Source organism: Mus caroli, chromosome 9 (assembly GCF_900094665.2).
Source record: "Mus caroli chromosome 9, CAROLI_EIJ_v1.1, whole genome shotgun sequence".
Classification (NCBI taxonomy): Eukaryota; Metazoa; Chordata; class Mammalia; order Rodentia; family Muridae; genus Mus; species Mus caroli.
The window spans coordinates 106,496,743-106,507,949 of record NC_034578.1 but is presented as its reverse complement, the minus strand read 5'-3'; the positions used below and the strand labels follow the sequence as shown (position 1 = coordinate 106,507,949).

Genomic DNA, 11,207 nt, shown 5'->3' with positions numbered 1-11,207 from the left:
CAGAGGACAGGGTCAGGTGTGGAGGCCAGAGGACAGGGTCAGGTGTGGAGGCCAGAGGACAGGGTCAGGTGTGGAGGCCAGAGGACAGGGTCAGGCATTGTTCCCCAGGGACCATCACCTCATCTTGTTTTTTGACATTGTTTTGCTTTTGAGACAGAATGTCTCTCTAGGACCTGGAGCTTTCTGAGTAGGCAAGGCTGTTTGTATTTAGATCTCCATCATTTGGGAGCAAGTCTCTTGGAGATTTTCCAGAAACCTATAACTGATTTCTACTTTAATTCTAGCTTAGTTGAAAGACATTCCTGAGTGTGCTTACACTTACTGAGGCTTTTTTCAAGGCCTAAAGCATGAGTTTGGTCAGCTTATGTTGTCATCTGAAAAAAAATTATATTCTTGCAATGACTGTTTATAAATGTCACATATATCACACTCATTGTGGTACTTAACTCGATTGTCACCATAATGACTTTCTGTCTACTTGTCCTGTTGTTAATAGGGCTATTGAAACCAGCATTGATGAGTGGCCATTCCGTCTCTAGTGATGCTCTGTATGTAAACGGAGTTTGGTCAGACAGGCTCAAGCTTCCCCCTGATCCCTGCATTCTTGCTTCTTCCCAGGAAGCAGCACCACTCTTCGACCTCGCCATGCTGGCCTTAGACAGCCCTGAAAGTGGCTGGACAGAGGATGACGGCCCGAAGGAAGGGCTTGCAGAGTACATTGTTGAATTTCTGAAGAAGAAGGCGGAGATGCTTGCAGACTATTTCTCTGTGGAAATCGATGAGGCGAGTGTAGCCATCTGAATGCCTTTGAGTTATCTTTATTTAAATTAATAAGGTGGGTGGGGCCATCTGAATGCCTTTGAGTTATCTTTAAATTGATGGGGTGGGTGGGGTCATTTGGAGTTATTTTTCAGATAAGAGTCAAGTCCCTAGGTTGGGACAAAAAGGCTGGCCTCCCCTCAGAAGCAGCATGTATCTATCATACATGGTATTTCCTCCATTTCTCATTTGCACTGGAGATACTCTTCCTGCCATACTCTTCCTGCTGTTCCCTCTCAAAGGACTCTTCCACGAGGGAAAGCTGAACCCCAGTCCTTGCAGGCCACAGAGTAAATGAAACTCTTAACACTCGCTCCATTTCTTCCTTTACCCCGTTCTTTGGGGCTTCCTGTCCTGACATTGGCAAGCAGATCCAGAAGAAAGAGTTCTTCTCAACCACAGGCTCTTTTTAAAGGCTGTCAGCTCCTGGGCTCCATCCTACAACTTGCACGCCAAGGCTTGGAGAAGCACCAGAGACATGAAACCTATCAGCCATAGTGCCATTCTTTCTTACCCACCTTTCTTGGCTTTCTCCCCACAAGCAGGAAGGGAACCTGATTGGATTACCTCTTCTGATTGACAGCTATGTGCCACCTTTGGAGGGACTGCCTATCTTCATTCTTCGACTGGCCACTGAGGTACACAGCAGCAGATGCTAAATAAGCTGTGTGTGTGTGTGTGTGTGTGTGTGTGTGTGTGTGTGTATTGGAGGGAGAATTCCTTCATTTAGAATGGAAAAGATTAAAAAGAAAAAACCCACAGCCAAGGGCCCCATTAACCCATCCCCCTAGTCATCCCAACAATACTTACCAGCCAGGTCCTAGTGCCAGAAAAGCCACGTTTCTTTGTAACTGTTAAGTCTGTGACCTGTTCAGAGATGAAATGTCAAAGCACTGAATTGAATGCTTGCCTTGTATTGACTTCTGTGGAGCAGGTGAATTGGGATGAAGAAAAGGAGTGTTTTGAAAGTCTCAGTAAAGAATGTGCTATGTTTTACTCCATTCGGAAGCAGTATATACTGGAGGAGTCGACCCTCTCAGGCCAGCAGGTACTGTGGTAATGTACACTGGCGTCCAGGACTGGGGCAGGTCTCATGACTTTAGGGTATGGGACTTAAATCATGTCTAAAATCCTATCGGCTCACTTTATATTGACAAAGTTCAAACAACAGCCCTCAACTTTTCTTTGTAAGCCCGGGAATTTGCATATGGTTAATGTTGGCTTTGAACTCCTGCTTCAGCCTCCTAAGTGCTGAGATTATAGCATATACCAGCACACTCAACTTTTTACAATGGTCAGCTTTTATTCATGAATATTCTTTCTTTCTGCTGGACTAGAACATAGACTTCCAGAATGATCTGAGAGCCTGTCAGATACACAGTGGTGCGTATGATATCAGAATGAAAAGGAGATGTTAGGCCAGAGTGTTCTAAGCCAGCAGCTCTGTAGGTATCAGTGTTAGCACTTAACCCCAAGTCTTCAGATGCTAGGCCAGCCCTCAGTCTACCTCAGTTTCTCCCTGCTTTGCATCTGACTTCTGCCTTTTTACTAGGAAGACAGTGTCTACCATCCCTCTCATGTATCTACCATCCCTCTCATGTATCTACCATCCCTCTCATAAGCCAGCCTGATACAGAGCCTAGCTTCTCCTGTTGTCACTGTTTTCAGTCAGATGGGATTGCTCACTCACATTTCAGGAGGAGGGAGAAACTCAGGACTTTCTAAGAGGCAGGAGCTGCTAAATGCATACATACACCTTAGTGATGGTGAAGTCTGTTGACTGACCAGGACAGTTGGTGTGCTCAGGGTTTTCAGTGCATACAGTGGTGAACAGAAATTAGCCCTTGTTCCAGGCTGAGGCCCCAAGTGGGGAAGGTGAAGCACAGAAAGGGTCAAGCTTATTTGATCGGAACCAGAGGGTTGGGAAACAACATTTTGTTTGTGAGGCATCCAAGGCTTACACTGAGCAATGGTGATGCAAGTTTACCCTCTATGGGGTCAGACACCCCAGATATGGTGGGAGCCAGACTCAGAAATGTTAGGAAGAGGAGATAAAGGTCTCTTCCATAGGCCATGCTCTCTCAAATAATTGCTTCCTTTGCTTCCTTACAAACCTTGTTTCTTCTGCTCAGCCCTGTGGGATCTCAAGACTGTCCTGCAGAGGCTGCTTTGTAAGCTTTGCACAGCACACCCACACTCACCACTGAGACCTTTCCGGGCTAGGTGCCTGTCTTGTCATTATGTGGGGAGATAAGTGGTATGTCATATATTTTCCAGAGTGACATGCCTGGCTCCACGTCAAAGCCCTGGAAGTGGACTGTGGAGCACATTATCTATAAAGCCTTCCGCTCACACCTCCTACCTCCAAAGCATTTCACAGAAGATGGCAATGTCCTGCAGCTTGCCAACCTGCCAGATCTATACAAAGTCTTTGAGCGGTGTTAAATACAATCATAGCCACCGTAGAGACTGCATGACCATCCAAGGCGAAGTGTATGGTACTAATCTGGAAGCCACAGAATAGGAACTTGTTTTCCAAGCTCCAGGGTTTCCAGTGCTCACTATTCTTGTTCTGTATCCCAGTATTGGTGCTACAACTTAATGTACTTCACCTGTGGATTGGCTGCAAATAAACTCATGTGTATTGGTGTGATTTTTTTATATAACCGCACATTGGAAAACTTTTTAAAATGATTTTCACCTAGTAAATACTGGGTAGAGTTGATGATGTCAGAAAGAAGTTTGAAAGCCTCTGGGCACTGAGGAGGCATTTCTATACACACTCTTAAAAAAAGCTCTTCAAGTTTCCCCAAATCATGTTCTGATGGTGGTGGTCTGGAAAGCTGCTGTCTGATACCAAGCTTCATCCATTCAGATTCCTTTAAAAGAATCCCTGGAACAGCAATTTTTGAGAAGCCCGTGTCCATGTCTTAGGTTTCTTGCATCTCATCCCTCAAGGTTCAGGCTTAATTAAATCCATCTTAAAACTTTCTTAACTCCAGTTTTGCAAAAAAATCCCAAGGTTGGGCACTGTGTATGTCTTGACTCCAGCACTTGGGAGGCAGAGACAGGTAGATCTATGTGCTCGAGGCCAGCTAGGGCTACAGAGTGAATTCCAAGCAAATTGAGACTACATAGAGTCTGCCTCAAAAAAAGAAAAAAGTCTAGAGCACGTATGTGGGTCTTGTCAGTTGATTGGATTTAGAGTACCTAGGAAAGATGCTTGGGTGTGTCTGTGACTGTTTCCAGAGCAGATAAATGATTGGGGAAGACTTATCCTACAATTGGCAGCAGGAACTACTTCTAATAATCTGGGTATGAGAAGATTGCAGGAAAAAAGCACACACCTGCCTGTACCACCCTGATGCTGCCATCAGGCATCTTTGCCCTCCAAGGTAGACCTGGTACCAAGGCTCCATGCAGGGATCTTCCAGACTATTGATGCCAGATTGGACCAACTAAGGCATCTAGCCTTGTGGACTGAACAGCTACCAAGTTTTCTACTTTTCCAGCTTGCAAGCAGACATCCTTGGACTGCCTAGCCCCTACTCCGTTAATCCCTTTTATACATCCCATGAATTCTGTTTCTGTAGAGAACCCTGCCTAAAAGTGACACCCTTGTCACTGGTGCAGACAGCCAGAGTTGTTGCTCTGATAAACTTGCCATGTAGCATAAAGGCTTTGAAACAGGTCTACAAGAGGGATGTAGAAGTTTGGAGTTGAGGCTAGGGGAGCTTTGGAATATTGTAAACAGAACTTGATGATTCTGGTGGGAGGTTAGGAGAAATGCAGCCCATTAGGGCATGGCTCATGCGGGTTGAGAACAAGGACAGGAATGGGGGCTGGCAAAGGCCAGCCTCTGTCTTTTCATGACCTTGAGTAAGGCTGATGGTAAGTTGTTTGGCAGAGGCAGTTTCAAAACTGCTTAACCTTTAGGTGGTGACATGGATGTCACTGTGCTTATTGAGGTTAATAGTGACAATTCAGAATTGAAAAGATGAAAAATATTCAGTCTGGTGAGAAAAGAAACAACATAAACAAGGAGGATGAACACATTTAAAGCTGCAGAAAAGGAAAGTGTAGACAAAGACTCAGAGAGGGACCTTAATGTACTGGGCAATGGCAAAGGTGACTTGAAGGTCAAGATTCCTCTCACCAAAGCTTCTGCATGTAGATATGCAAATTCATTTGAAAAGTGTGACCAGCATGCTAAGTAAAGGGTTTTCTACTCGAACACCATCTGCCAAGTATTGCCCATGAGCTCTGCCACACCTTCTGTCATTTATAATGGACTTTACTCTTAAATTGTGAGTCAAAAGAAATCTATCCATCCCTACGTTACATGTAAGGTGTTTGGTCAACAGTGAGAAAAGTTACAAACTCGGTATGGAAGAGTGTTGGTATTGACTTCAGTGAGACTCCGTCACTACCAGTAATCAAAGCTAATTAATTACTAGGGACAAAACTTAAACCACCCTTGCCCGATCTTTGAACTGGTAAGAGGTAAGTTAGCCCACTTCGTGGCTGTAAACATGTTTCTAGGTGTTCTTGTTTGGAAGATCCTGGGGAAGCAAAAAAAAAGAGTCAGCGGCCTCAGCAACTACTTTGCCCTTCTCTGGCTATCTTTTCTTTTTTACCCTCCTGAGTCATTCTGTTTCAGAGAAACTTTGGAATTGAGGAGTAACAGGAGTGGTGAGAAATATCTTTATGACAAAGGACCAAAGCTACTCCTAGATAACACTCCTGACAGATTATCCCTCAGAATGAGAAACTTCCAACAATGGTGAGGAGGCTACACTTGGAGAGGGAACTAAGTGTGCCATGGAAACTATCAAGAGATGTCGGCAACCACTTCTCCAGAGCCTTTCATAGGACCTGAACTTTAATTACCTGTCAAATCACTGGCCTGTCCAAGATGAATTGCTTTGTCAGCAATATCTACCTCAGCTGTCCCCTTTGTTCCTTCTTTTGAACCATTAAAACTTGGAAAATTAATTTGGATTTCTGGGACCTTTTTGTCTCTTCCTCCCAACATGGCCATATGAAATGATTATTTTCCTTCACTATCAAACTGTGGTGACTTGCTGGGGTGGGTGGTCAAATCTAGCCCACTGGGAGTTAGCCAGGGCTTTTTCTCTAAAAGCAGTAATAAAAATATACATTATTCAGTGCCCAAACAAGCTACCTTAACATCAGCCTTCCTCAACAGAAATACAACAGTCAGACCAAGGACAAATGCCCAGAATTTTAAAGTAGAATACAGACCATAGGATGCAATGAAGAAGGTTAAAAGAAAACAATTTATCTTAATGAAGAAATAGAGCCATTTCAGTTGAATAGACTAAAACAAGGGCTAGGGCCAAGCAGGGGCTCCTCAGAGGGAAGGTTCAGGAGCCCAGGAGGGATTCAAGCTGAGTGACGTCAGTGGAAAGGAAGAGGTGCCTTCTAGGTGTGAAGAGCTGGATGACCAGATTGTAGCTGAGAAACGATAAGACAGATCTGCATTCCTGCCCATACAATTGTTGCTCCTATTAGAAGATACACAGGATCGTCTCAGCTCAGGATGTAGTTTCCATATCCTTAAAGTGAAGGGCTAGTGACTCTGAAGAAGGGACAATTATCATTCACTTTTGAGTTAATTTTATTATCTAGTTCCAAGGCTAGATTTATTAAGAGGCTTTGATTCATTAGATTTTTCCTCAATATAGTTTCTGTAAACACTTTGAGCTACAGTAATCGTTCCCATGAAACCACCTTGATTCTGACAAATGAGAATCACAAACCCTATAAAGTGGTTACAGTAGGGGCAGGGGTATCTTGAACGGGGCTCTTTAAAGATGAAAGTTCTTAAGGACTATATTCTGGAACCAGGCATGAAAGTACCTGCCTGTACTCCCAGCACTCCGAGAGGCCCAATGAGGATGATTGTGAGGTGGAGACCAGCCGGGCTACATCCATCCTTTCTCTCAAAACACTAGAACAAAGTTCTGTACCCCACATTATCTCATCTTGAGAAAAGAAGAGCAAGACTGTACATGGTTGCCGTGACTTGTCCTAAAGGCTTCTTTACGGACGACTGCCCTCAGCCAACCGTGGATGGCAGAAAGGTGTGTTTTAATAGGTAGATTCAGGCGGATTCCCTCCCTGCCTGCACTGTCCCTCCCTCCTCCCTTGAGCTTGTCTGAGGTTTCATTTCACAGAGAAGCAGCAGATGGAAGTACACGGAACAGCACAGTGGCTGCGAGGACTGAGGAGTCTACTCTTTGGAGTACAGGCTTGGACTTGCTCTGCCCCACGGAGCAAAGTTTACTATACACTCCCCATATTGTTTTCTAAAACTTTTATATAATTTAAATATCTTACCCCCCCCCCCAAAACATAAATTTGAGTCAAACACAGACTCCCCACTGCTGAACACATCCTCACTGAAATGTAAACACTCTGGTAAGAGGAGAAGGAACCTTGGCCACTTGGTCTCTGAAGCCTGTACCACACTGTGGAGAAGGCACTTGGGTTTTTGGGGTCTCCAGCAAGTGTCTCAGTGCTCAGAATGGCCATCCTTCAGAACCCACAGCAAGGCCACCCAATGCCTCTGTCAGCGAGGCGGCAGGAAGAAGATGGTGAGAAAACGTGATTCTAGAATGTTGAAAATAAAGACAACACAGGCTAGTTCTCACTGTAGAAGTGAACTACAAACAAAATCCAAATCAATAGCGATTAAACCTGCTTCATTCTCATAAATTATAAAATACAAAGGTGGCTGTTTAATGACAAGACTCAAAACAGTACTTGAAGGGGCTTGTGTCAATGTACAAAAGAGTCAGTATCTCCAGGCAATGTCCTCAGCAGCACCCAGGTAGAAGGGCCGCCTCCTACTGCTGGGCTAGAAGGGCTGTCCTGTTGGCCTTCATCTTCTCTAGCCGCTTAGCCAGGTGGCTGTTGGTCATCTCCATCTCCTCTATCTTGTCCTGTGCTGTCCGTAGCTGGAGACAAAGGGCACAGTCACTTTATGTGGTCAGAAGAAAGCCCAGCAACCCTTTCCACTTCTGGGAAACGGGAGGTCTACTAATAGCAATGGCCATGTATGGAGTCCCCAAACAGCTCCCACCTTCCTCTAGCTAGCTAGAGGCCTAAGCAATGGTGCTGAAAATTATTTAAACCATAACACACAATGTGTAAAAGCTGCAAAACCTGATGTCATCTGAAGCAAAACCTAAAAATACATTTTTATTTGCTGCTTTACAAAGTCAGTGGCAGCCACTGTGCAGGCGCAAGGCCCGCAGGAAGGGCAAGTGGCCCCGAGCTGTGTTTACCAGGTCTTCCAGGATTTGGTTACTTGAAACAAGGATCTCATTATGTAGCCATGGCTGGCCTGGAACTTATTATGTAGACCAAACTGCCCTTAAACTAACAGAGATAGGCCCGCTCTTCTGCATCCTGACTGCTGAAATTAAAGGGATGCACCACTGTACTTGACAAAAGTCAGATTTCTTAAATAGTGTGAAATGTCTCCACAGAGTTTGTCTTTAGGAATGTGTTCTTCAAGAAACATGTTAGTACAGTACCTCTCGCTGTAGCTTCCTCCTTTCTGCTTTCAGCTCATCTTCAATTTTCTCTGCATTCTCAGCAGCAGTTTTGTACCTCAGCACCTGGCCCTCAAGCCGGCTGATCTGTAAATGCAGCACACAGGCCTTTAGAGTTTGCCACCACTGCCCAGCAGCCAAGATGGAAGTGCAGTGTCACTGGGCAGCCACGAATCCCAAGGAGGACAGTTGCAGTCATTCACTCTAGGGCCGATTTCCCATGTTAAATCTTTCAGCTTATGAAATGTATATGAAAATTTTTTCTTTTTCTTAACAGGGACTATTTTTAAATGCTCTATAGAAATATCTACAAAAAACAATGACAGCTGCAAAGTACTGTGTTTTTTTTTTTTTTAATCAATACATATATTTACTGTGAGCACACAAGAGGTCTATGCTTGTTTTGTGTCAACTTTAAGAGGAGGGAACTTCAATTAAGAAGATGCTTCCATAAGACTGGACTGTGGGCAAGTCTGTAGTATATTTTCTTAACTAATGATTGATGAAGGAGGGCCCAGCTGATTGGGTGTTGCCATCCCTGGGCTGGTGGTCCTAAGGTCTAAGAAAGCAGACTGTGAAAGCCTTAAGGAGGAAGCCGGTAAGCAGCACGCCTCCATGGCATCTGCATTAGTTCCTGCCTCCAGGTTCCTGCCCTGCTCGAGTTTCTGCCTTCACTGCTTTTGATGCCGAGCTGCATGAACCCACCCTTCACTGGTTTTGATGCCGAGCTGCATGAACCCACCCTTCACTCACAAGTTGCATTTGGTCTACACAGCAATACAAAGCCTAACTAGGACAGGATAAGAAGAGTCATGTGGGAACCAGTTGTCTCCTGCCATGTGTGTCTTGGGGATCAAACCCAGGCCTTTAGATTTAGCAGCCAAATGTCTGTGCTATACCATCTTGCTGGCTCAGTCCTTTGTCTTTAGAGCAAATGCAAAGCTGGATTACCCTACCAGGTGTTCTCTGGGTTTTTCAACTATAACACAGAGCTTTTGAAAAGATCTAGCTACCTAGGCCACCCACAGAAACTCAAAGGTCTAGCCACTTGGATGTAAGCGGCTGAGAGGCATTTGGTCGCATTTAGTGGCATTTAAACCATGTGGTGCATCACAAAACTACTTACACTTTGTTCCAAGGTAGCTATGTCTTGTTCTGCTTTTGAAAGCTTGAATTTGTATTCACTTATTTGTCTATTGGCATCTCCTAAAACAGAAGATAATAATGAATTATACTTGTCTCCAGAGATGAAGCTGTGAAGAAGCATACAGAGGACATGCAGTTCAGTGTCTGGATGCTATGTACTGCAAGAAGCTCCTAGACTTGTGCTCTGCAGTCTTCTGAAGACCAAGAGTCAGAGCAAAGTCCTACTTTTCCTCTAGACCAGCAGTTTTCAACCTATGCATCTGACCCTCCTGGGGAGGTCACATCAGATATCCCGCATACCAGATATTTACATTGCAACTCATAACAGGAACAAAGTTACAGTTAGGAAATAGCAATGAAATAATTTTATGGTTGAGGAGTTACCACAACATGAGGAACTGTATTAAGATTGCAGCATTAGGAAGACTGAGAACCACTGCTCTTGTAAACAGACCTTTGAGAAAGAAAGCTCACAGGGTAACAGTGCCCCCTGCAGCCTCTGGGCTCCTTGCCTCTTTAAACGCAGCCCTATACCTTGCAGTTCCCGGGCAGTGTTTCTGCTCTCCTACACACTCTGACTCAAGTCTTCACCAGCCTCAATAAGATGCACTCATCTCCATGATTATATAGTTGCAAAGTCTATGGAACATAAATCATATCTAACCCACCAAAAGAAATAATTCAAACATCCCAAGAACGGCCTTCTATTTCCACATGAACAATAGTAGGCCTGCCATGCGGTGTTCAGTGCAAGCAGTTTTGCTGCTGGACAGTTGCTATGACCTTAAAGCAACAGGAACCACAAGAGATAGCACCTACCTATAATCTCAAATCCCAGCACTGGAAGGCCAAAACAAGAGGGCCATGAGTTTGAGGCCAGCCTGGCTGTACAATGAGACTATCTAAAAAAACAGATAAAGTAGCTATCGCCAAGGCTACCTCTGGGAGTACAGGGAACATTCCGTCATGAGCTCTGCCATGGAAGTTATAGTTCTGTTTTTACATTCATATCTCCAATAACTCATCAAAATGTACAGCTTCTTTATCACTTTCAACATTGATTCCTTCCTGTGTACAAGTCTATTCATTTCATGTGTGTATGGTTTTGAAACTACTCATTCTACAGGCCAAGCTGCAGTTCAGAGCCAGCAGCTACTCATTTCCTCTTCAGCAGCCAGTCCTGGCTTCCAGGCAGGGTCTCAGGTCATTTAACTTTCACCTGCAAAGCCCACCAACAGCTACTTGGTTCGAGGAAGCAATTATAAACGCTAGCATGTTCCATTTCAACTTGGTTTCTTTTGAACTTGCTGCTTTAGCAATCTTCCCAAACCTACTTGTGCCGCCTGGGACCGCCAGCATCCACTGCGCTGGTCAGGCTCAGCATCCAGCTTCATAACTAGCCTTCCTACAGTCTGTCACGTTCCTGTCCCACTATGCAAACTACTCATTAAGGAGAATGAGGGACCTGAGGTCTGAAAGAGGAAGTGATACTAGCCACAGAAGTTATTACTAATAAGTTTCAAACTATTAGATTCCTTCATTCGGCCTAAGTCCAATTCTTAGCCACAGTTTTTTTTTTTTTTAATATATTTTCCTCAATTACATTTCCAATGCTATCCCAAAAGTCCCCCATACCCTGCCCCCCACTTCCCTACCCAC

The 11,207-nt window shown here is 44.5% G+C and overlaps 2 protein-coding genes across 21 annotated transcripts in view; one reads left to right on the top strand and one right to left on the bottom strand.

Moving 5' to 3' along the window:
- The window catches only part of Mlh1 (mutL homolog 1), a 45,889-nt gene extending 42,399 nt beyond the window's left edge, over positions 1 to 3,490 (top strand). For 7 of the 8 annotated variants that reach the window (XM_029481654.1, XM_029481657.1, XM_021172571.2 and 4 more), the window contains 4 exons: positions 619 to 783; positions 1,365 to 1,457; positions 1,754 to 1,867; positions 3,097 to 3,490. In XM_029481654.1, the coding sequence (XP_029337514.1) occupies positions 619 to 783; positions 1,365 to 1,457; positions 1,754 to 1,867; positions 3,097 to 3,264 (540 nt within the window). In that variant the 3' untranslated portion in view covers positions 3,265 to 3,490. Of the gene's footprint in view, positions 1 to 618; positions 784 to 1,364; positions 1,458 to 1,753; positions 1,868 to 3,096 lie in introns of those variants that run through there. The other variant, XM_029481655.1, reaches the window with a different exon arrangement.
- Positions 3,491 to 6,442: 2,952 nt separating this feature from the next.
- The window catches only part of Lrrfip2 (LRR binding FLII interacting protein 2), a 107,228-nt gene continuing 102,463 nt past the window's right edge, over positions 6,443 to 11,207 (bottom strand). For all 13 annotated transcript variants that reach the window (XM_029481644.1, XM_029481649.1, XM_029481646.1 and 10 more), the window contains 3 exons: positions 9,529 to 9,608; positions 8,385 to 8,489; positions 6,443 to 7,802 (listed from right to left, as the gene is read on the bottom strand). In XM_029481644.1, coding sequence (XP_029337504.1) covers positions 7,692 to 7,802; positions 8,385 to 8,489; positions 9,529 to 9,608 — 296 coding nt within the window. In that variant the 3' untranslated portion in view covers positions 6,443 to 7,691. The remainder of the gene's footprint in view (positions 7,803 to 8,384; positions 8,490 to 9,528; positions 9,609 to 11,207) is intronic.